This window comes from Manis javanica, chromosome 11 (assembly GCF_040802235.1).
Source record: "Manis javanica isolate MJ-LG chromosome 11, MJ_LKY, whole genome shotgun sequence".
Classification (NCBI taxonomy): domain Eukaryota; kingdom Metazoa; phylum Chordata; class Mammalia; order Pholidota; family Manidae; genus Manis; species Manis javanica.
In genome coordinates, this window is record NC_133166.1 from 2,893,036 (window position 1) to 2,919,245 (window position 26,210).

A 26,210-nucleotide genomic window follows, 5' to 3' on the forward strand; every position below is an offset into this window, starting at 1 on the left:
CAGTATTCCTCCAGTTCCATCATGGTTTCCCTCTATTGGGTGACACAATGGAGTCTTTTATAAACACTGTCCTATTGCATAATTTAACATACACATGAACTAAATAATGTATTATGTATATAATGTGTCTTCTCAAATTTTTCTGATTATTTTTCTCTTTGACCCTAAGAAAGGAATTAATTACTCCTGTTACTCATCCTTAACTCACAGAATTATTATCCATTAGGTCTTCTCTGTCATTATATTTGCCTTTATTGCATTTATATTTTTCTTGTTCTTCCATCATGCCTAATACCCACTCCAGTTATTCCTATCTGCCTTGGCACACAGCCTCCTGTGCTTGTTTTATGTCCTGCATTACCAACGTATTCTGCAGAAATGTAATATCTTACATGCATATGTTTGGTTATGTTATTCTGCTATAAATTGAGTGGTCATATTTTAAGTCATTTAATGGTCTGTGAGGTGTTCATGTTGTGATTTTTTTTTTTTTGCTTCTTTCTTCCTTACAGTGAAAAGTATATAACGAATTCCATGGATCTATTCTTTGTTGATAGCTGTTTGTTTGTTTATACCTCCAGTTATCACTAACACTGCTACAACCTAGAGTTCACTGAAAAGCCTTGACTTGAATGGTAAAGTGTTGTCAACAAAATTATCCATGATGTACATTTCACGTCTGCCCCTGTGTACATGTATGTTGATGTACATATAGATCCACCTACACATATACCCACACACAAGCACCTACAGTAGACAGACCTCTTAGAAATAGAAAATATAATGCATTTAATTTTGTTAACTACTTCAGATTGGTTGCACCAATATCCTCCTCCAGCCGCCAATGGATGAGGTTCTTAGATCTGCAAAAAATTAGAGGACTTGCGTTATGTTCTTTCTTATTAATGGGATAATATTGTAAAATGTGTGTTTCTATTGTTGACTTATCCCCCAGGTTTTGGTTTGAATTCTTGTCATGTTTAGTACTTATGTAGAAAAACTTCATATAGGAATCATTGATAATAATAAACTGTGTGTAAAATCTGGTAAGTTTTGAAATGTGTGTACCTGAAAAATCATCAAAATACTCAAGATAATGAACACATCCATCACCACCACCATGTTTCATAGTATCTGTCTACTTAATATTTCCATTCTACCACTTCCTAACTTATGATGTCCCAGGCCGTCTTAGGTTTGATGTTTTTAACTTTTATTTTGAAATAACTATAGAATTACAAAAAGTTGCAAAAACAGAGTCCAGAGAGTTCCTGTGTCCCATTCAGATTCCCCTAGTGGTAACAACTCACTTCTATTTGATAAATACAAATGTTTATTTTTAGATTTATTGCTATTAAACATCATACAATGTTTGTTATTTTGTGACCCTCTTTAAGAAAACTTGGCTTATCCCAAGTTATGATTATTTCACTTTTCTTCTAGAAAAGATGTGGCTTAACTTTCACATTTATATTCATAATACATCTCAATTAATTGATTACATGATGTAGTTCAATGACTAAGGTACGTGTTTTATATAGGTGACCTCAATTAACTAGGTCAACTTGGGACAAGCTCTCCTTTTCTCACTACATTGCAGGAGAGTTTTGTTTTAAATCAAAGCTACATGTGTGAGTCTATTTTTGGACTTTATATTTATTTTCAGGTATCTCTCCTTACATGCATGATGACTTAATTTTTTAAAGGATCTACTTTATTAAAGGTATTCATATATATATATTACTGGAAGTCCTTTATCTTTCTTCTAAGATATGTCCCTGTTATTGTAGATCCTTTGCAATTCTACATCATAAATTTTGATAACTGAGTTTTTAAAAAAACAATTGGAATTTTGATTTCTATTGCAAAAAATCTATAGGAAAATTTGGGGAGAACTGACCTCATCACAATATGTATATCTTCCAATCAATGGACATGATATATTGCTACATGCATATGTTTTTAATAACTCAATAGTTTTTTTGTAGTTTCTAGCAATAAAATCATGCAAATCATTTATTAGATTTTTCAGTGTATTTTATATTTTCTACTTTAATTGAGAATTAAAGTTTCATTTTTACCTGTTTTTGCTAATTATAGCAAAATAATTTTTTATATGCTGATTGTTTATCTAATAACCTTGAAAAATTTACTTATGATTTGTAATGTTTGAGCTTGAAGGTTCTTTTAAAAAATCATTGAAGCATAGTTGACAAAAATACTGCTTTAGTTACAGGTGTACAATATTCTGATTTGACAAATATACATTATGAAATTCTCACCAGTATAATTACAGTTACCATCTGTCACCATACTAAGTACTTACAGTATTATTGACTAGAATCCCTATGCAATACTGTTCATAGCAGTGACTTATTTATTTTATAATTGGAAGTTGGTACTTCTTTATCCCCTTCATCGATTTCACCCATTCCCCTCAACCACTGCCCCGCTGTCAACCACCAGTTTGTTCTCTGTATTTGTACATCTAGTTTTGTTTATTTGGTTTGTTTGTTCATTTGTTTAGGTTTTTAGATTCCACATGTGAGATCACATGGTATTAATCTCTCTGCATGATTTATCACATGTAGCATATCCTTTATAATCATCCATTTTTGTCACAAGTGACAAGATGTCATCTTTTTAATGGCTGAGTAATATTCCACTCTATGTAAACCAAACCATCATTTCCGTTTACCTACTGATGGACACTCAGGCTGTTTCCATATCTTACCTATTGTAAATAATGCTTCAAGAAACAGAGAGCATATGTCATTTTGCATATGTCATTTTGAATTTGTGTTTTTTTTTTCATTGAGAAAATACCCAGATGTAGAGTTATTTGGTCATGTAGTATTTCTATCTTTAATCTCCTGAAGAACCTCCATACTGTTTTCCAAGTGGCTCCCCCAATTTACTTATCCACTGGCAGTGCACAAGGATCCCTTTTTCTCCACATCCTTGCCAACATTTGCCTTTTTCTTGTGTTTTGTTAATAGCCATTCTGACTAGTGTGAGGTGGAATATCTCACTGTGGTTTTCATTTGCATTTCTCTGATGACTAGTGATGTTGAGCATCTTCCCATGTGCCTGTTTGTCATATGTACGTTTCTGAAAAAACTTACTGGTCCTCTGCCCCTTGGTTTTTAATTGGATTGTGTGTTTTTGTTTTTGTTTCTGGTGTTGCATTGTCTGAGTTCTTCATCTATTTGGATATTATTCCCTTATAATTTAATTCAAAAAGTTTGAGTATCTAATGTACACAGTTATACCACATAAAAATAATAACACTTGTATTTCAGCTTCCCCAAGCATATATACATGTTTGCATATCATAAAGTACTAGAAATCTGAGATACTGCTCACAACAAGGAAGGTAGGGTTAAAGTGTTCTTAAGACAGATATTTCGGTGTATTATTCACTGCTTTATAAATACTCAGCACAAGGACATTAATGTCCATCTTCTATATGTCAGAATGCCAGTATGATGGATTTTAAAGATGTGTAAGACACAAAAAATATTTTATTAAAAGACACAGGAAGAAATTATCTACTGGGATATCCTTTAAAAAGGACTCCCTTAAATTTTAAAGGTAATATATTGCAGTGCGAGAACAGTGCTCTGGACATCAGTCTCTTTCCTTGAAACTTAAGGACAAATCAAAGTTCATATCAGAACGATGGTCATTACCTGAACATCTAAAAGTTGAAAACAAACAAAAAATGTTTCTAGTCTTCTGTACTGTTTTTTTTAATTTATTAAAATACAGTTGATATATAGTATTGCTTTCAGATGTACAACAGTGATTTTTGACAATTATATACATTAGTAAATGCTCACCATGATAATTGTAGTTACCAAGCATTTTATACTTTCATGCTTCCTAAAAGCTTATCATACATAAAAAACAGTAGTCTACAACCTGATTTCTATTTATTTGGGTATTTTGCATAGATTTTCCATATTCTATGCAGGGCACCTTTTACTTCTTTGTTCCTCAAGCTATAGATCATGGGGTTCAGCATGGGTATTATCAAGGTGTAAAATACAGAGGCCATTTTATCAGTGTCAAAGGAATGACTGGATTTGGGCTGTACATACATGAAGGACAGAGTCGCGTAAAATATCACAACCACCGTCAGGTGGGAGCCACAGGTGGAGAAGGCCTTGTGCCTGCCCTCTGCGGAGTTCATCCCAAGGACAGCCAGAAGGATCAGTGCGTAGGACACGAGGAGTATCAGAAGGGAAGAAAGCAAGTTAAATGCTGAAATGATCAGTATTATCAACTCGATTTCCTGTGTGCTTGAGCACAGCAAAGTTAACAAAGGGAGACTGTCACAGTAGAAGTGATTAATGACATTATAGCCACAGAAGGATGAAATGAAAATCTTTACAGTGACTAGAAGAGAATCGAATGCGCTTAAGAGGTGAGGGACCACTACGAGCACCCAGCACACTCTTTGTGACATGATGACCGTGTAGAGCAGGGGGTTACAGATGGCCACGTAGCGGTCATAGGCCATTGCAGACAGAATGAATAGTTCATTAATGATGAACATATTGAGGAAAGCTAACTGTGCAGCGCACCAGTTATAGGGAATTGTGTGATGATTAGCTAGAAAATTTACCAACATTTTAGGTCCCACAGCTGTTGAATAACCGAGGTCAGTGAGAGCCAGGTGTCTGAGGAAGAAGTACATGGGGGTCTGGAGCCTGGGGTCCACCTTGGTGAGGATGATCAGGCCCAAGTTGCCCAGCACTGAGATCATGTAGATGGTGAGGAAGAGCCCAAATAAAGGGGCCTGCAGCTCAGGGCGGTCTGTGATCCCCAGGAGGATGAACTCGTTCAGCACTGTTAGATTGAGTTTTTTCATTCAGGCTCATTGGAAAACCTATTCTGGATAGATAGAGATAGCATCACAGTCAATAGATTTTATATATTATCTCTTGAAGATGTTTTAGTATGTACGGTATTATAAATAAAATACATCCAATTTTTGAAATTAAGGATATTTTGAAATAAGTCCACCTTGCAAATATTAAAATATACATAAATAGAGAGAAAGAGATGTGGAAATTGATGAGTGGTTCTCAACTTGAGCAATTTTACTCCCCAGAGAATATTTTCCAATCTCTATAGATATTGTGGTTGTCACGTGTGGAGTTGAGGTACCACTGATTTTCAGTGTTAGAGGTCAGGTAAGCTGCTAAATATCCTATTATATCCAATATCCAGCCCATAACAATATTCAGCCAATAATGACCATAGTGCCACGGTTGAGAAATCCTGATGATAAAGATTCCATAGATGCTACTAGGTACATAGATAGATGGAAACATAGATATGTAGTAGAGATACATGTATATCAATATTAAAGCAAAATTGAAAAATTATAGTGATGTCAAAACTTTGGGTATTTTCTTTGCAGGTGATCACTGTACTACCGTGAAAATTTTATTTTTATTATTTATGTGATTCAATCATGTATTACTGTTTATGGAGTATATCAAGAATATGGCTTAATACATAGGCCAACATTATAAAAAATTTAAACCACAAATTCCGAAAATGCATGGATCTTACTACTCAAAATACAGCCTTCTGAACGATTTTATGCCTAAAGCACCCTTGACAACTATCTGGCAGGGGTGTGAGTAAGGAAAGTATAGCAGATCACAGTGGGAATATTTTTGTCTATGTATCTGAACACACCAGGATATATATGTGTGTAGTATAATTTCTGTTGTACCTTACTTAGTAGTAAATATAAAGGGTCAATTTGGGCAAATAATGTAAGTTATCTAAACCTCTTTATTTTTATATATAAAATCAGCATTTTTTTGCACTGTTGTTGAGAAAGATAAATGAAGATTCAATGATTTCATGTCTCTTTCTACCTGGAAATAGTTCTCAAATATCACATAAACAAGTTTTCTGGAGGTTTTCTTTTGCTTCTTTTTGTTTTGCTGTTAATGGTGATAGTAAATTACCTGAAAGAAGTTTTCTTTACGTATATATGAGACCTATTGCATGAATAGATGAGAGGCTGGTCAAGTGGGACATAACACATGCAGCTCACCCACTCACTAACCCACTGCCCATTCCATGACTAAGTTTGAACAATCAAGTTGCTATTCTTTTGGATAATATATTTTCTAATTTTTAAATAACACTTCAGTGTAAGTTATTTTTATATACATTTGCATAAAATGTTATTCTTCCTCTTGTGTCATTTTAACTAAAATTTATATATGCTAACATGTATGTAGCATATCAGAAACACCTTAGTATGCAAGAAACTGGGGAAGTAGGATGTGATCTGGGAAAATTGGGAGAAACAGAAATCACTAGCCCTGGTTCTGAACAATGAAATTTTCTAAAATTTTTCTCGAATTTAAAGATACCATATTTTAAAGAAAATAAAATGTTGAAAATCCCTGTGATACACAATACTGTAGACACAAAATAAAATACACTAAAGGTGAGATATACGTGGGTTCCAGGGTGTGATTTGAAATTTTGCACATTAGGCACATGTGGAAACTCCTTCATATTGCAATGTGTAACACATAATGTAGATAAGCATATAATCACATAAAATGTACCTCAATATCCTAAAAATTCACAGATAAAAATTGTACCAGAATAGAAGGTGCATGGCATATTAAGGTAAGAGAACTATTTTGTTTAAAACATTGTGAGCCTCAATGCTTTTGGTTTTTCTTTTTAAAAAAAACAATAGAAATGATAATGTTATGATAAAATTCGAAGTCAAGAATCTCTGAGTTGCTATAAGCAGACACAAAACAATTTTCAGCATGGTCCTCATTTTCCAGTGGGATCTTCCAGAAAGCAGATAGAATTATCTGAAAGAGTATAGCTTTAAAAAAGTAAAAATAAAATAGTGACTAGTTAGTAAACTCTAAAAAAACAATTTGGCACCATAGAACACCAGAGGTGGTGAGAAGAAATGCTTTTATTTTTCTGTACCTTACAGAAAATTGGTGCTTACTATTGTCATTAATTTTTTAGCCTCGTTGATTGTAAAGGAGAGAAAAACAAAAAAAGGAGAAAAAAATAAAACAAGATTGGACTGACTGCTTTTATTGCATTTACTGTAAATTTATCTAGTAGCACTATCTTCTAACACGCATTTCCTCACACCTAACACAGAATGACAAGGGAGTTTCAAAGGTGTATTTAGCCCCTCAACCCATGCGAAGATATTCAAAACAATGATATAAAGAAAGAAGTAGTTCTGTTCCTTCTCAGGCATTATGGGTATTAGAAAACAGAGAGAACTGAATCAGAAATAGTCCCACTTTGCTATGGCTTTGCCATGGAATTAAAGTGGAACTCTGCAAATATCCTTGAAACTAGGTATTGACGTCATACAGAACCAAGGAAATAGTCTACCCATTTTTACCTGTAATGAAGCCTCCGTCTTGACTCCCATATGTGTTTTTTAACACAGCATATTTAGAACAATTTATGGGTATTTTTCACCTGTTGAGATGCTCCCTGAGGAAATAGATGCCAAGCAATTTGCTTAGTATCCCTAAAGAATGTGGGAGCACAACACAATGCCTAGAGGTTTTCTATTAATTGGCAAGGACAATTTGTATTCACCAATGACTAAGCTTATTATTGTTTATTTGTATATGGTACATGTACATATAAAAATATCCCTCTCATTTCATTCTTTTTATTTCTTAGTAATTGCTTTCATCAACTAGTCATAACCTCTTTTGGTATTTTTTCCTTAACTGAATATTGCAGCATTTCATTTATTCCATTCTCTCCATTCCCCCTTCCAATATTTCTTTCTCCCATTGAAGAGTACTCTCTTGTGCTTAGTATGTGCCTAGATTATCAATTAATCCTTGTAAAAATGTAATATTTCACATATATGTGACTAAGTAAATGTCATTGCTGCATTGAAATCACTTTATTTGCCGTGTGTCAATGTTATGACATTTTTACTTCTTTCTGCATTATAACCCACATTTATTTTACACATTTCAATTTTTTTATTAGCACATATTTTTGTGTCTATCTCTCACCTTTCATCAACACCTTTGCAATGTACAGCCTTGAATATATACCCCCCAAAATTATGTAAATGCATGTGTATATGTACATTGTGTTATCTTGACAAGAGAGAGTAGAATATACTTATTAATTTTCTTAAGTACAGATTGCTTATGCCAATATACTCTTGTATTAGTAAATGCAAGACTTATCCTGGATCTTTCCTTCCATGTCAAGTACATGTATTATGTCCTTATTGCTGTTTATGGTATTATATGTATCTTTCATATAATTTATTATACAGGGTCTTCCTTTTTCTTTTCAGATTATCCAACAGCTGACATTTCATATAAATATTACTGGCCTGTTTCTTTTGTCATGCTTTCTTTCTTTTTTTTGAACATTGATGAAGTTGCATATATATAAAGTATGAAATTTAATAGATTTTGACATATGCGCATATCCATGGAGCCATCAAAACCATGAAGATAACAATCATATCCATCACTCCCCAAATTTCCTAGTGTTCAAACATATTAACTCCATTCTATCCTCCTTTCCTTACCTGATCAAGACTACTTTAATTTGCTATTTTCAAACACTTTTTATATTCAAGTAATTACAGGAAGTTGTAAAAGAGAGTGCATAAAGGTTCTGTGTAATCTTCACCCAGTGTTCCCCAAAGGTAACATCCTGCATAATTGTAGGATGATTTCACAAAGAGGAAACTGACATGGGTACAATATACATACTTTGCTCAGATTTCACCAGTTTGCTTGTAATCTTCTGTGTGTTTGTGCAAATTCACTCTGCATTTTATCACATGTTCACATTGGTGTAACCAGTACACAGTCAAAATGCAGAGCTGCTCCGTCACCACGAAGTTCCCTTTTGTTTTCCCTGTAAAGCCACCCTGTTTTCTTCCTCTGCCACCATTCCTAAGCACTGGCAACCACTAATCTGTTTTCCATTACTTTAATCTGTGATCTGAAAAATGTTTTGTAGGAAACACTTTGAACCTTACTATTCATTATCTTTTGGGAATGAGTTTTTAAACTTAAATCTTTTGGAGTCCATCCCTGTATTTATGCGTATATATCATTTGTTTCTTTAAGATGCTGAATACTATTCTATGGTAATGAGATCACGTAGATGCTGAGGAAGAGCCCAAATAAGGGGGCCTGCAGCTCAGGGCGGTCTGTGATCCCCAGGAGGATGATTTGTTCAGCATTCTCACATTGTGGTTGTCTATTCAGGTTTATAGGAAAACCTATCCTAAATAGAGACAATGGCACTACACTTTCTTTTAGTATTTGCTGGTGGTGGTTTAGTATGCAAAACTAAGATAATAAGATAAGTCCAAATTTCTATTTCATGATATTTAAATATAAACCCACACCCCACATAAAATGTATATAACAGAACACACATATATATAGAGATAGAAGCAGTGACAGGGATAGGCTTGGAGACAGAGATAGACCACTGGTTTTCAACTTCAGAAGATTTGTTCCCCAAAAGAGTATCTGATATATTGTGAGGCATTTGGTTGTCACATCTGGAGGGAGAGAGTTACTGGTATATCATGGTTAGAGCCCAAGGTTAATACTCCTACTATATTAATGCTGCCTTCACAACAAAGAATTATCCAGCCTCAAATGTTAATGGAACCATGGTAGGAAAACAATGACATTATGATGGATGGATAGATAGATAGATAGATAGATAGATGATATAATAATCAAAAATTTAAAAAATGGTTATAAATTTTGGTTAGGTATATAGATGATTATGAATCTCTGTTATTTATATAGTGGCAATTACATAATTACATTTACCAAATTAAAATCACATAATATAATATATATTAAGTATATAATATAAATTTTTAAACCCAAATTGCAGTAATTTGCAGAAACATTTAAAAGTGTCTATTGTAAAACATAGTCCTGTGAGACCCTTTATTCCTATAGGTACAGAATGAAACAACGCATCAACGCATCCGGCTGATTGAGCTCAGAGCATCCGGCTGATTGAGCTCAGAGATGTATAGATAGACAACTCTAACATCATACAGAGATTACTTGTTTTTATATACAGAAATATCCCACAAAGTGTACATAGGTAGATAGAGTTACCACTGTACTTACAATTGTGATATATGCAAAGGAATATTCTGAACAAATCATGTGAATTATCTTATTCCCTTTTTTCCATATTGGCAAAATCAACTCTTCCTTTTTTGCAGGTTTGCCGAGAAGATGGATGAGAAATGTTTCGGTATGTTCATGGTATCTTGAAATATCCCTCAAATATTAGGTGCATAGTGGGGGTTTCTTTCTCTGTGTTTATAATTTTTTAAGTGAATATAGTATGTTTTCTAATGGATTATCTTTCCATATGTACATATACAGTTTTTGTGTGTGTGACTTAACTTCTTGGTCAAGGTCATGATAATGAATAGATCAAGTAGTGTGTTATCCAGTAATGATCCCCAGTCACCCTGCCCTACCGTGTCCCAACTCCATTTCTAAATTGGACCATCACTGTGTTGTTCCTTTGGATAACTTATTTTACATCACTAAAATATTTAATAAAAATTTATCTAAAACCAAATTATTTCCTCCCCCTTCGGGTGCATTTTCATTTTAACTAGCACATACTAAGTTGTTTGTAACACATGAACTATATGTTGTCTTGGAGGAATCTCAGACAGTTGGAGGAAATTGAGCAAATTGGGAGGAAGTGAGGCTACTGAAATTGGTTTTATGTAATGAAATGTCATTAAAATTACCTTTGGATAAAGGGATCCTTCACTTTAAAGAAGAAAAAAAAAGTATTTTAAACACTTTACTTTTTTAATTTATTATGCAGCAACACATTAGCAGTATAAAATGAACAGACAATGTATAGATATAGATAGAGGTATATAGAATCTAATGTTATTTTAAGTTTGTACATTAGGCCACAAAGAACCACTCCATACCGTGTTGTATAGCATAAAAGACAGATGAACATAAATATGGTTAAATAAAATGTATACAATATCCCTAATAAACTGCTTATCTAGAAAAAATCAGAATAGAATGAGGATGGCAGGCCAAAGCAAACAAATTAATGGCTTTAAACATTGTGAGTGTCCACACTTCCTGGAGGAAGGAAGGAAAGAAGGAGAGAAGGAAGAAGGAAGGTCATGAAACCAAGAAAATAGTAGTGTCAGGAGTTTATTAATGAGCTGTAAGAAAGCAAGTAGAAAAATATAACATTAGCCCTTACTATCTGTCAACATAGGAAGCTGTTACAGAATCGTGGGCTATCTCTGTGCTGTACTCCCATCCTGGCGACTAATTTATATTATGATTAGACTTACTGTGTCCCTTCAACCCCTTCACCCTCTGCACCCATCGGCCTCAACCCCCATGATAGCCAACGATTACTTCTCAGTATCTGTGAGTCTAATGCTATTTTGTTCATTTTGTTTTGTTTATTTCTGAAGACCACATATGCAAATCATATATTTCAGGAGAGTCTGGTATAGAAAATATACAAAGTACTCTTTCAACTCAGCAACAAAAAGCAAACACAAAGTTAAAAAAAAATTGGCAAAAGACTTGAACAGGCGTTTCTCACAAAGTTATGCAAGAGGCCAGTAAGTATATGAAAAGATGTTTAAGATCATTAGTCATTAGGGTATGGCAAATCAATACCACAATGAGATAGCATTTCATACCCATGGGATAGATACTAAAAAAAGAGAATTACAAATACTGGCAAGGCTTGGAGAAATTAGAACCTTTGTACATATTTGTGGGAAATGTAAACTGGTTCAGCCACTGTGAAACCAGTTTCATGTTTACTTGTACTTTAATAATTGAATCACCATTCTGACCCAGCAATTCTACCCCTAGATACATATCTAAAAGTTTTGAAAATCACTGCTGTTCATACAAAAACTTGTAAGCAAATGTTCACTGTAATATTATTCATAATAGTTAAAATAGAAACAACCCAAAAGTTCATCAGTTAATGGATAGAAAACAAATGTGGTATATCTGTACCATGGAATATTAATAATGCATAAAAAGAAAGAAGTATTGATACATGCTACCACATGCATATGTATTTAAAACATTGATGAAATAATCCAGGTATTAAAGGCCACAATTTGTACAATTTTATTATATGAAATATCCATAATAGGCAAATCCATATAGACCATAAACAGATTAGATGCGGCTGTTCAGGAACACTGAATTAATTCTCAAGAGATAATACACTAAGGGACATATTTTTAATGGATACAACAAGCATTATAAATCTCATGCAATGAATCTTTCTTGATTATACTGATTTTAGGAGTTAGGCAATTGTTATTTTGTTTTTTGTTTCTCACAAATTACCTGTATCAATAGTTTGTATGGGATATATGTTTTTAAATATGTTTCTGAGGATTTCTCTTTCACTCTTTTATGGTAATTTTGATAAATACAAATATTTATTTTGGATAGAGTGCTATTTATTCTCTATAATTGATTTTACTTTTTAAAATTATTTTTATATTTTGTTTACTCTGTTTAAGAAGTTTTTTCTTAGCCAAGTTATGAAGATATTGTTTTGCTTTTCATTATGGTTTTAAATTTCACATTTGTGTGTCATATGACATCTCAGTTTTTACATGTGATGCAAGTCAAATAGTAAGGAGCATGTCTTACATAGGAACTTAACTGATCTAGGTCACCTTATGTTTCTCTCCTTGCCTCACTGCATTGCAGGGGAGATTCTTTTTTTAATCAAGTGAAATTACATACATGAGTCTACTTTGTGACTTTATTTATATTATTTATACATATATATTTTTGAATTTTTTTATTGAAGAAAAGTTGATATACAGTCTTGGTTTGGTTTCAAGTATACAACACTGGTTTAACAGTAACCCACATTATGAAATACTCACAGTTATTTTTTGGTCTCTCCGTCCATATGTGCATGATGACAGAATTTCTTAAATAATCTAACTTTATGAAAGTAATTGATATCTGTTACCGGAAGTCCTCTGTATTCTTCCTTCTTCTAAGAGATTTCCCTGGCTATTCATGATCCTTTGCATTTCCACATGAATTTTGATATCAACTTAAGTATTAAAAATACAGTTAAAATTTTTATTGTTATTGCATTAAATCCATAGGGAAATTTAGGAAGAACTGAACTCATCACAATGTGTATTTCTTTCAATCATTGGGCATGGCTTATTGTTACATTTATGTCTTCTTTGTAGCTCAATTATGTTTTGTAATTTCTAGCAATGAAGTCATGCCTATAACTCCCTAGGCTTTACCCTAGATGTTTTAGAGACTTTTCCTAGGGTAAATGATAGGTAAAAATTTTACTTTTACCAAACTTTTGCTAATATATAGCAAAATAATTCATCCTTTATATGCTGACCATTTATTTATTACCCTTGAAAATTTCACTTATTATTTGTAATGTTTTAGCTTGAAGATTCTTTTGGATTATTTTTAACTAAAAAAAATTATTAAACTATAGTTGACATACAATATTATATTAAATTCAGGTGTACAATATACTGATTTGACAATTATATACATTATCAAATGCTTACTACAAAAAATTTAGTTACTGTCTGTCACCATACAATGCTACTAGAATGTGAAAGACTACATTCCTTATACTGCATTTCATTTCCATTACCTACTAATTTTATAATTAGAAGTTTGTATCTTTTTTATCCCCTTAACCTATATTCCCATCCTCCCACCCCCATCCCTGGCAATCACCTTTTCTGTTCTCTGTGTTTATGAAAGCCTATTCCTGCTTTTTTCTGTGGTCATTTGTTGTTCTTCAGATTACATATATAAGAGAAATCATACGGTATTTGTCTTTTCTTCCTTATTTATTTCCATTAGGTAATAGCCTTTAGGTCTATGCATGTTGTCATGATGACAAGATTCACTCTCTTTTATGTCTGAGTAATATTCTATTGTCTCTAGGAACCACACCTTCTGCATCCTTTCATCTATTGACGGACAATTAGGTTGCTTCCATATGTTGGCTATTGTAAATAAAGCTGCAACAAACACGGGGTTGCATATATCATTTTTAATTAGTGTTTTTGTTTTCTCAGGGGTAAATAACCAGAGTGGAATCACCAACTCCTGTGGCATTTCTATGTTTAATTTCTTGAAGACCTTCGATACTGTTTCCACAGTGGCTGCTCCAGTTTACACATCCAACAATGGTGCCTAAGGTTCCACTTTTCTCCACATCCTCAGCAATACTCAGTGTTTATCTTGGTGATACTAGTCATTCTGCCTGTGTGAGGTGGTATCTCACTGTGGTGTTCATTTGCATTTCCCTGATGACTAGTGATGTTAAGCATCTTTTCATGTCCCTGTTGGCCATCTGTATGTCTTCTTTGGAAAAATGTCTATTCAGGTTCTCTGCCCCCTTTTTAATCAGGTCATTTGTTTTTTGGTGTTCGGTTGTATGAGTTCTTCATCTATTTGGATATAAACCTCTTTATAGATACATGGTTTGGACAAATCAAAGTTGACAACAGAAGGATGAACATCTATAAATTAAAACAGGAAAAATGTTTCTAGTTTTTAATGCCTCTTATACATTCCTTCTTTCTGAAGTCTTACCAGGTATAAAAAACAGTACTCTATATCTAACTAACTGTATATGCATTCTATATTGAACTCTATGTTGGAAATTTGCACAGATTTTTCCATATCCTATGCAGTGTGCCTTTTACCTCTTTGTTCCTCAAGCTGTAGATCATGGGGTTCAGCATGGGTATTACCAAGGTATAAAATACAGAGGCCATTTTATCAGTGTCAAAGGAATGACTGGATTTGGGTTGTATGTACATGAAGGACAGAGTAGCATAAAATATGACTACCACCGTCAGGTGGGACCCACAGGTGGAGAAGGCCTTGTGCCTGCCCTCTGCAGAATTCATCCTGAGGACAGCCAGAAGGATCAGTGTGTAGGACACAAGGACTATCAGGAGAGAAGAAACCAAATTAAATGCTGAAAAGATTAGTAGCGTCAACTCAATTTCATGTGGGTTTGAGCACAGCAAAGTTAACAAGGGGAGACTGTCACAGTAGAAGTGATTAATGACATTATAGCCACAAAAGGATGAAATAAAAATCTTTACAGTGTTTAACAGAGAAAGAAACGCACTGTAGAGGTAGGGGACAGCCACGAGCACCCAGCATACTGATTTTGACATGATGACCGTGTAGTGCAGAGGGTTACAGATGGCCACATAGCGATCATAGGCCATTGCTGATAGAATGAAAAGTTCGCTAATGATGAACATGATAAAGAAAGCTAGCTGTGTAGCACACCAATTATAGGAAATGGTGCGTTGATTAGCCAGAAAATTTACCAACATTTTAGGTCCCACAGCTGTAGAATAACCGAGGTCAGTGAGAGCCAGGTGTCTGAGGAAGAAGTACATGGGAGTCTGGAGCCTGGGGTCCACCTTGGTGAGGATGATCAGGCCCAAGTTGCCCAGCACTGAGATCGCGTAGATGGTCAGGAAGAGCCCAAATAAGGGGGCCTGCAGCTCAGGGCGGTCTGTGATCCCCAGGAGGATGAACTCATTTAGCACTGTTAGACTGTGGTTTTCCATCCACGTTTATTGGAAAGCCTATTCTGGATAGAGATATCATCACAGTCAACAGATTTTCTGTATTGTCTTCTAAAGGTGTTTTAATATGCTTAGTATCATAAATAAAATACATCCAAATGTTCCAACTTAGCATGTTTGAAAATAAACCTATATTCCACACATTAAATTATATATAAACAGAGACAGAAAGGTATATGGAAATAGATGAGTAATTATCAGCTGTAGTGATTTTACTCCCCAAAGCATATTTTCCAGTGATAGAGACATTCGGTTGTCACAACTGATAGTAGAGGTGCTTGTAGAATTCTACTGTGTAGAGGCTAAACATCCTACTACATGCTACGTCCAGCCCATAACATGACTGGTCAGTAGTGACAATAGTGCCAAGATCAGAAATCCTGATGCAGTAGATTAGATGCACAGACATAGAAAGATAAATATATAGGTAGATACATAGACAGATAATAAGTATACATAGGTAAGGCTATCAAAGCAAAAATGAAAATAAGTTAAAATAGTGTTGAAACTTTGGGTGTTAAACATGTAGGTGATCTTTGTACTATTCTTAAAGTGTTTGTTTATCATTTGTATGATACAATCACATCATGTCATTTATCAAATATACTATTAATATGACACAATACATGTTAATTATATGATAAAAGTTTCGAACCACAAAATCCAAAAATGCATGTAACTCAATACTCAAGACTTAGTCTTCTGAAAGATTTTATGCCTGTAGATGGAACTGGCTGAAAAGTTGGCACACTGGCTAGATATTTGGCAGGCACGTGAATAATAAAGTGTAATAGATCACAATGGGAAGTATTTTTGTTTATGTGTTGTAACAGACCAGTAGATGTGTGTAGGTAGTGTGGGTTCTGCTGTACCTTACTTTATAATATGAATATTATAATATGTAATATATTATATACACAATATATAAAATATATAATAATTTGGATAAATAATGTAATGTCTCTAAAACTCTCTATTCTCATATAAAACTAACATTTCCTTGCATTGTTGTTAGGAGGTTAAAATGAAGATTCAATGATTCAATGTCTAAGTATCTGGAAATAGTTCTCAAATATCAAGTTACATAGGTTTCTGTTTGGTTTCTTTTGTTTTTATTTTGTTTAGTTTTGTTGTTAATGGTGATAGTAACTTACCTGAAAGAGGTTTTCTTTAGATACATATGTGCATTCTCTAGACTGTGACCCAACTTCATTGTCATGACTATTATGCGAATAGATGAGGAGCTGCAGGACATAACACATGGAACTTACCCAGTCACTACCCTACCCCCTATTTCACGTGTAAATTTGAACAGTCAAGTTGCTATTCTCATGGATAACCTATTGTCAAATTTTCATATCTATTATAACATTTTCATTTAAGTTATTATAATATAAATTTGTTTAAAATATTATTCCTCCCCTTGCAGGGTTTTCATTAAAATTGAGATATCCTAAGTAATATGTAACAAATCTGATGCACTTTATTATGCAAGAAACTAGGGGAGTAGGATGAAATCTGAGAAAACTGGGATAAAAAGAGGTCACTGGCAGTGGTTTTGCACAACGAAATTTCATAAAAATCCCTTTGGATTAAAGGATATAGTAGTTTAAAGAAAAAAAATGTTAGACATACTTGATACACAACACCATAGGTACAAAATAAAGTACACTGAAGATGAGATATACATGGATTCTTGGGTATGATTTGAAATCCGCCTGCACATTAGGCACACAGGAGCTCCTTCAAACAGTGATGTAGCCCATAATACAGATAAACGTATAACTACTAATGTATCACATAAAATGTATCTAACTACCCTAAACATAAGGATACAAAAATTATACCAGAATAGGAGGTGGATGGCATATGAAGGTAAGAGAACCAAAGAGAATTTTAAAAATTGCGGGTATCACTGATTCCATTAAGAAAAAAAAAGAATGAATGATAGAATTTATGATAAAAATGCGAGTCAGGAGTCTCTGAGTGAACTACAAGCAGATATAAAAGAGTTTTCAGCAAATTCCTCATTTTCTAGAAAGAAAATGACAGAAAACAGATATAATTATCTAAAAGAGAATAGCTTTAGAAAAGTAAAAGTCAACTGCTCAACAGACAGTAAACTATGAAGAAGCGATTTGATCCTATAGAACCTCAAAACTGGTGAGAGGAAATGCTTTTGCCTTTCCTTACCTTACAGAAAATTGGTACTTATAAAGTGTATTAACTTTTTTAGCCTTCCATGATTGGAAAGGAAAACAAAAAGAAACAAGCAAACAAAAAAGAAAACAAAATTTGTACTGCTTTTTATTGCATTTACTGAATATTTATCAAATACTACTACCTATACATTTCCACATACCTAATAGAAACAGAATGACAATGAAGTTTCAAAGATGCATTTAGCCCCTTTCCCATGTGAACATACTCAAAACAATGATATGAAGAAAAAAGTAGAGAAGTTCTGTACCTATCCAGGCATTGTGGATATTAGAAAACAGAGAGAACTGAATCAGAAATGGTCCCACCTTGCTCTGGCTTTGCCATGGAATTAAAGTGGAACTCTGCAAACGTCCTTGAAACACTGGAGATATTAATGTCATATCAACCAAGGAAATAGTCTATGATTTTTACCTGTAAGGAAGCCTCTCTCTTGACTCCCATTTGTGTTTTTTAACATGGCATATTCAGAACAATCTATGGATCTTTTTCACCTGTCAAGATGCTCCCTGAGGAGATGCCAAGCAATTTGCTTAGTATCCCCAAAGCATGTGGGAGCACAACACAATGCCCGGAGGTTGTCTATTAATTGGCGAGGACAATTTGTACTCACCAATGACTAAGTTTATTATTTGTGTATTTGTTTGCTAATTATTAATGTATTTGCTACTTTTTTCACTTCTAGTTCACTTTCCATTTTTACACACAAGACCCTTGATAAAATGTCATATACTTAGGTTAGATTCATTAGGGTCCACATTTCCATAGCGGTCTCCTCAAATATGTGACACTGTGGATAAATGCTAAAATTATGTTCTAATACATTATTTAAAAAATTTAAACACAATGAAAATTATGCATTATTTAAATGCAACATATTGTCTCTTTGATTTTCATTGTTTTTTCCCCCATCTCTGAGACAGAAACTACTCATTCTTCTCATTTCATAGTGAGCTGACTTCATTAATAACTGGTTCTTACTTCTCTTTTGGTTTCATATTTCCTTTGAACATTGTGGTATTTCATTCATTCCATTCTGTTCGTTCTGCTTCCAATTTTTCTTTCCCACCCTGAAACATATTCTCTTTTGCTTGATATATACCTAGATTATCAATTTATCCTACTAAAAATGTAGTATTTTATATATATATGTAACTGTGTACATATTATTGTTTTTTAAATTTCATTGCTGCTTAATTCACCGTATTATGCATCGATGTTATGACTTTTTTTGTTTATTATAATCTATGGTATATATTTAACAAATTTTACTTTTTTTTATCAATAGGTATTTCATTTGTCTCCAACTCTCACCTATGGCCAAACCATTACAAAGTATATCCTTAAAGAACAGCCTTGAGCTTGTCCCCTTAAAATGATGTAAATATATGTACATAGTATGTATCTATATATAAACACAGACATAAGTATATATATTTATTTATGCACATAAACATATCCACATATATAGATACATAATCTTGATAAGATGGAGTAGAATATATTTATTAATTTTCCTAAATATATCAGGCTATTTATACCAATGTACTTTCCTATTAATAACAGACTTATCCTGGTAAGCTCATGAATTATGCCCCTCTTGCTGACTGGCAGTTGGTAGCATCATATGTTTCTTTCATATAATGTATTTTACTGCTTCTTTTTTCTTTCCAAGTTATCCAGCAGCTAACATTTCATACAAGTATTAGTAGTCTGTTCCTACTGTGACATTTCCCTTATTTTTGGACACTGATGAAGCTGCATATATATATATATGAAGTGCAAAATATGATAAATTTTGACATATGTGCATATCCATAGAGCTATCAAAACATGAAGATAACAATCATATCCGACACTCCTAGAATTTCTTAGTGTTCATACACATTAACTCCACTCTAATCTTCCTGCCCTCACCTGATAAAGACAACTTTACTTTGCTACTTTCAAACACTTCTTATATTCAAATAATTACATGAAATTATAAAAAAGAATGCATAAAGGTCCTGTGTAGTCTTCACCCCATGTTGCCCAATGGTAACACCCTGCATAACTGTAGGATGATTTTAAACAGGGAAATTGACATTGGCATACTACACATACTTTGTTCAGATTTCACCAGTTTGGTTGTAATCTTTTTGAGTGTTTGTGTAAATTCACTCTGCATTTTATCACATGTTCACATTGGTGTAACCAGTACACAGTCAAAATGCAGAGCTGCTCCGTCACCACGAAGTTCCCTTTTGCTTCCCCTTTATATCCACACCTGTTTTCCTCCTTTGCCATTGTTACTAACAACTGGCAGCCACTAATCTTTTTTCCATTAATATAATTTTGTCATTTGAAGGATGTTTTATAAATAATGTATAATTTATAGTCTTTGGGGATTAGCTTTTTTCACTTAAATGAAATATTTCAGGATCCACCCCTGCATTTGTTATTTTTATCATTTGTTCCTTTCAGGTTGCTGAATAGAAGCCCAGGCTATCAATGGTACAGTTTGCTAAACTATTCACTTTTTGAAAGACATTTGTGTTATTTCCGTTTTTCAACTGTTATGAATAAAGATTCTATGAACATTTTGTGAATATGATTGTACGAACGTATATTTTGATTCCTTGGGAATCGTTTCCAAGAAAGTGACTGTTAGGTTGTATTAATTTCGATGAAGTGCAACTTAACAATATGTATTTTGTATACTGTTCTTTTGATGTCTATGAGCTCTTTGTTAGCCCTTACATCCTATAGATCCCCCTATGCTTTGGTCTAAACAGTTTACGGTTTTGTATTTTACATTTAAGTTGTCGATGTTTACTATATTTTCTGTAAGGTTTAGGTCAATATTGTTTGTTTTTGTCTATGGATGTGTAATTATTCCAGAATGATTTTTTAAAAGGTTATTCTTCTATGGAATTAACTTTGTACCTTCATGAAAAATAATTCAGAAATTTTGCAATGGCCTAATTCTCTTTTCTTTTCCATTGATTTATTATGTCTTTCCTTCCACCAGTGTCACATCACATTGATTACTATAGCCATATAGTTGTCCTAACAGGGAGTAGAGCATTTTTTTACATGTTATTCTATATTTTAACATGTGTTTTAGCTATGCTAAGTCCTTAATGTCTCATATACATTTTGGCATAAACTCATATGTTTCTACACAATATCTTGCTGAGATTTTTGGGGGTTTGTGTTACCTATAGATCAGTTAGGAAGAACTGGTATCTTTAGTATACTGAACTTTCTAATCTATGAGCTAGTTATGTCTTGCAATATATTCAGATCTTTGATTTCTTTAATCAGCAAGCTTTTCAGCAGACAGATTCTGCACATGTTTTCTGAGTTTCTAAGTATTTCATTATACCTGTGTGATCCTAAATGGTATTTTAAAATTTAGTTCTACATTTTAATACCTATCTACCTATCATCTATCTGAATTCATTGGCTTGATTTCTGATCTCTATCATTTTGCTGAATTCACATTTGTGGGGAGACTCCTTGAAGTTTTCTAATAGACAACATGAACTTTTCAAATAGGGACAGTCTCATTTCTTCTTTTCTAAGCTGCACACCTTTAATGCCATTTCCTGCATTTTGATGGCTTCCTGTTTTATCTGCTTTGTGTAACTATAGATGAGCTTGTATATTAGATTTTTTTTTGTAAGTTATATTTTAGATTGTTCACTCTTTTAAGTCTGGCGTCCTTCACCATGCATAATTTTAAGAGTCATCCATATTTGTGTATCCCTATAATTCATTACTTTTTATAGTTGAGTGATAATTACTTTCTTGGCTGTATCACAATTTGTTTATCCATTCACAAGTGGAAGAACATTTCTGTTGTTTTCAGTGTCTATTATAAATAAACCTTCTGTAGACATTTGTGTACACATTTTTGTAATGAAATGTGTTCTCATTTCTCTTGGGTAAAAACATAACAATGGAATGGCTAAATATTACATTAGGTACATGTTTAATTTTTAAGATGTGAATCTTCAATGAAACGGTTTCTAAATATGTAAATATTTATACCATTTTACTTTTCCACGAACATGGTATGAAACTTCTAGTTCCTGCACATACTCACCAACAACTAGATATTTTATATGTTCTATATGATATATAGTGCTATCTTATTATAGATTAAGTTGAAATTCATTAATGAGTTATCATGCTAAGCAACTTTTTATGTTATGTACTAGTTTCCGATTTTCAAATTATTATATCTTAAGGAAAATAGAATACTTTCTGATGTAAATTATGTGTCTACTTAGTAATGAAATAGACACTAAATTTTAAATGAATGAAATATATCATCAAATTTGTAAATCTTAATACATATTTTTCTCCTTTTGGTTTATAATTAGAGAGATAATAAAAGAAACATTAAGATTTATTTTTACAGTGGGATTGGATTATGTTTATTCAATTATTTTTCAAATTCACACATTATTCACATTTCACTGTATCTCCGTCTAACATACATTATACAGGAAACAAATATTATCATATATATATATATATATATATATATAGCTCATACATAGGTATGTAATTTTCTCTTAATAATTAAAAAATAAACCATAAAGCATTAGTAATATTTATTCTCATGACATATATAAACATATGTATATATTATTCTAATGAATTGTTTTTATGAAAAACTAGTGTCACAGGTAATTTATTCCATCATAGTGGACTCAGAAAATGGTCTCTCTGCGATATAAATAAGACTTATCTGTAAATAAACAAACAAACAAATAAATAAATAAATAAAACATTAGGGATTTGAGGAGGGTTATGCAAGAAGTATTCTAAAAGAATGACAAGTGTATAAATTGGTACATACTGTTTTATAAATTCATTAGAAATAAAGCATAGGCCAAATCATGGGATCATCTCCTTTAGATTCCTCCAGGTAAGATAATCAAATCTATGTAGTCAAGCCATGCATCTTAATCAAAATACAGTACTCATTCATTTGAGCCAAATTTTGTGGAAAGTAAGCCTTCTGAAAGTGAGGGAACCCACTAATTTATCATAGGGTAAACCTCATCTGCAAGGATATAAACACAACTGAAATATAACTATTAATCAATAATTATTCTTGTTCTTCAGAGAGATAAAAAATAGTAATAATCCATTAGATACAAACAGGTAGGGAAGAATCAACATCTAGCTGATAGGAAAAGTCATACAAAAAACCTGGAACCTTCTATGGCAGACGAAAACTTTGCTCAATTGCTATATCCGCTATTATAGACAAATGGACTAATGTAGACAAAATTAGATGTTACACTGATGTCCTGGGCTGTTGAAATGCCAAATATGTTGAGTTAATAGACCCTCCAGGGCTCATATGTGAAAACAGTGGCACTAATGAGAAAAGAACAGGACACAAAGATCCTCACAGGAAATGGGAACATTTGAGCAAATTCAGATGACTTGTGACTTCAAATTAATGCAATACATTGCGCTTCCATGAAACTACAATCAAGGGTATTTTACATACTCCACAGAAGCATAAGAAGGCTCACCAGAAATTATGTACCTACAGGAAAACATACATAGATACAAATATATAAATACTGGAAAATTTATTCTAATAATCTAGAAAAACACAAGCATCATTTCATCCTCTTCTGTACCTGTTGGTCACTCCCATATAGCATGCCCACACTCCTTTCCTGGCGTTATAATCTATTGTCTCTTAACCCATCCTACTGTACTTAATTACATAATTATTATGTTTATTATAATCATCTTTCTCTCAAGTAAGGAATATGTGTTCATTGCTTGTTCCCTAATGAATTTAGACACCTAAAAGTATGACTGTACATAGAAGTCACCTCTAAAAATATGTTGAACTCATTTGTCTTTACTTTTCCCACTGAAGTAAGGAATACATAACAATGTTTAATGTTGAAACCTAATCATAGGAACCACATAGTGTAATGAACTTAAAAAAAGATACTGAATAACTTTTTCCACATCCTATGTAGAGCATATTTAACATCTTTGTTCCTTAAACTATAGATCAAGGGATTTAACATGGGGATGACAAGGGTGTAAAATATGGAGGCCACTTTATCAGTGTCAAAGGAATGACTGGACTCAGGTTGCACATACATAAACAGCAAAGTCCCGTAGAACACTGTGGCCACTGTCAGGTGGGACCCACAGGTGGAAAAAGCCTTGTGCCTGCCCTCGGCAGAGTTCATCCTGATAATGGCTACAAGGATGAGCATGTAAGACACAAGAACTATCAGTAGAGAGGAAGTCAAATTAAAAACTGACAAAATCAGAATAATCAATTCAATTTCATGAATATTTGAGCAAATCAAAGATAACAAGGGGAGACTGTCACAGTAGAAATGACTGATGACATTGTAGCCACAGAAGAAGGAATTGAAAACCTTTATGGTGACTAGAAGAGAAACAAACATGCTGTAGAGGTAGGGGACTGCCACGAGCACCCAGCATACCCTTTGGGACATGATGACCGTGTAGAGCAGAGGGTTACAGATGGCCACATAGCGATCGTAGGCCATCGCCGACAGAATGAAAAGTTCGCTAATGATAAACATGATAAAGAAAGCTAGCTGTGTAGCACACCAATTATAGGGGATGGTATTTTGATCCACAACAAAATTTATTAACATTTTGGGTCCCACAGCTGTTGAATAACTGAGGTCAGTGAGAGCCAGGTGTCTGAGGAAGAAGTACATGGGAGTCTGGAGCCTGGGGTCCACCTTGGTGAGGATGATCAGGCCCAAGTTGCCCAGCACTGAGATCGCGTAGATGGTGAGGAAGAGCCCAAATAAGGGGGCCTGCAGCTCAGGGCGGTCTGTGATCCCCAGGAGGATGAATTCACTCAGCACTGTTAGATTGTGGTTTTCCATCCAGGTTTATTGGGAAGCCTATTCTGAGTTGAGACATTGGTATAGTAAAAAGCTTTCTTTTAATATCATCTTGTGGTGTTTAAGTATACACAGCTAATATAAATTAGAAAAATCCTAATTTTCAATTTAGGATTTTAAAAAATAAATTACCTCCCACATAAAATACATGTATTATAACATATATGTAGAGAGAAGCATAGAAACAGTGATAGAGAGAGAAGGTTGGAGGAAAAGATAGAACAGGGTTTTTCAATAGGAGAAGACGTGTCTACTAAAGCATATTTGACACGTTTTGAGGCCTGCTGGCTGTCTCAACTGGAAGAATGGAAAGACTAGTATAGCACGGTTAGAGCCCCTTTATGCTGCTAATTGCCCCATTTTATAAGTGCTGCCCCTGCAGCACAGAATTATCCAGGCTCAAATATCAATAGAGCCAAGGTGGAAAACCTTTTGTGGTTAGATATAGATGATATAGGCATAGACATAGACATAGATACCAAGAATGAAAAAAATGATAAAAACTTCATATGTTAGATGTCCATTCTAGGATGCTATTTCAAGTTCATCTGCCACAAAGAACCCCTCTGTACTTCATTACATAGCATATAACATAGACCCACATGAGTATAATAAAATAAAAATGATAGAAAATATCCCTAACAAACAGCCAATTAAAAATGTATATATCAGGATAGAATGAATGACAGACTGAAGTAAAAGAATTCATAGTTTCAAAATTGTGAGATTCAATGTTTCCTTGGAAGGAGGGAGGAAGGGAGATCCTGAAGACAAGGAAAATAGCTTTGTCAGGAGTCTATGAATGAGCTATAAAAAAGCAAGTGGAAAAGGACATTATGGTATTAAATTTTACGCCTATTTATAGAAAAATTTACATTGATCTCATGTAAACTTTTGTTTATATAAGATGGTGAGTTTCTGATATCTACCCTGAATCCAAGTATGTACCATCTTTATTCAGAAGTACTCAACTGCTGTTATGAAACACTGTTTTAAAATCAATGGAATAAAAAACAGTATAAATCTTGTTTACATGCAATAATGAAAGGCCTAACCATGATAAAGCATTACTTTGCTAAGTGATGACTACTGTGAGGTAAGAAAGAATAGAATGGCTTCCTCTCACCAGCTTTAGATGTCTATAGAAATCACCAAATTCCTTTCCCTTTATTTACTGTCTGTGTTGATTACCAGATTTTTTTTTTCTGAGAAGGCACCTCTCCTATTTATTGATCAAATGGTTGTTAACAGCAATAAAATTCTGTATAGGGGACTCAATGCACAATCATTAATCAACCCCAAGCCTAATTCTCAACAGTCTCCAATCTTCTGAAGCATAACGAACAAGTTCT

The 26,210-nt window shown here is 33.5% G+C and overlaps 3 protein-coding genes across 3 annotated transcripts; all 3 read right to left on the minus strand.

Annotated features, from left to right (window-relative positions):
- Positions 1 to 3,931: 3,931 nt before the first annotated feature.
- Positions 3,932 to 4,876, minus strand: LOC118968072 (olfactory receptor 8K3-like). The gene has a single exon (XM_036996791.2). It carries the CDS (start codon positions 4,874 to 4,876, stop codon positions 3,932 to 3,934), a length of 945 nt encoding a protein of 314 aa, XP_036852686.2.
- Positions 4,877 to 14,755: 9,879 nt separating this feature from the next.
- On the minus strand, positions 14,756 to 15,697 carry LOC108400935 (olfactory receptor 8K3-like). The gene has a single exon (XM_017666560.3). It carries the CDS (start codon positions 15,695 to 15,697, stop codon positions 14,756 to 14,758), a length of 942 nt encoding a protein of 313 aa, XP_017522049.3.
- Positions 15,698 to 23,898: 8,201 nt separating this feature from the next.
- On the minus strand, positions 23,899 to 24,840 carry LOC118968070 (olfactory receptor 8K3-like). The gene has a single exon (XM_036996783.2). The coding sequence runs from the start codon at positions 24,838 to 24,840 to the stop codon at positions 23,899 to 23,901; it is 942 nt and encodes a 313-aa protein (XP_036852678.2).
- Between the last annotated feature and the right edge of the window lie 1,370 nt (positions 24,841 to 26,210).

Excerpts from the sequence above, each read along its gene's own strand:
- LOC118968072 (XM_036996791.2), bottom strand. The coding sequence starts at position 4,876 with ATGAAAAAACTCAATCTAACAGTGCTGAACGAGTTCATCCTCCTGGGG.
- LOC108400935 (XM_017666560.3), bottom strand. The coding sequence starts at position 15,697 with ATGGAAAACCACAGTCTAACAGTGCTAAATGAGTTCATCCTCCTGGGG.
- LOC118968070 (XM_036996783.2), bottom strand. The coding sequence starts at position 24,840 with ATGGAAAACCACAATCTAACAGTGCTGAGTGAATTCATCCTCCTGGGG.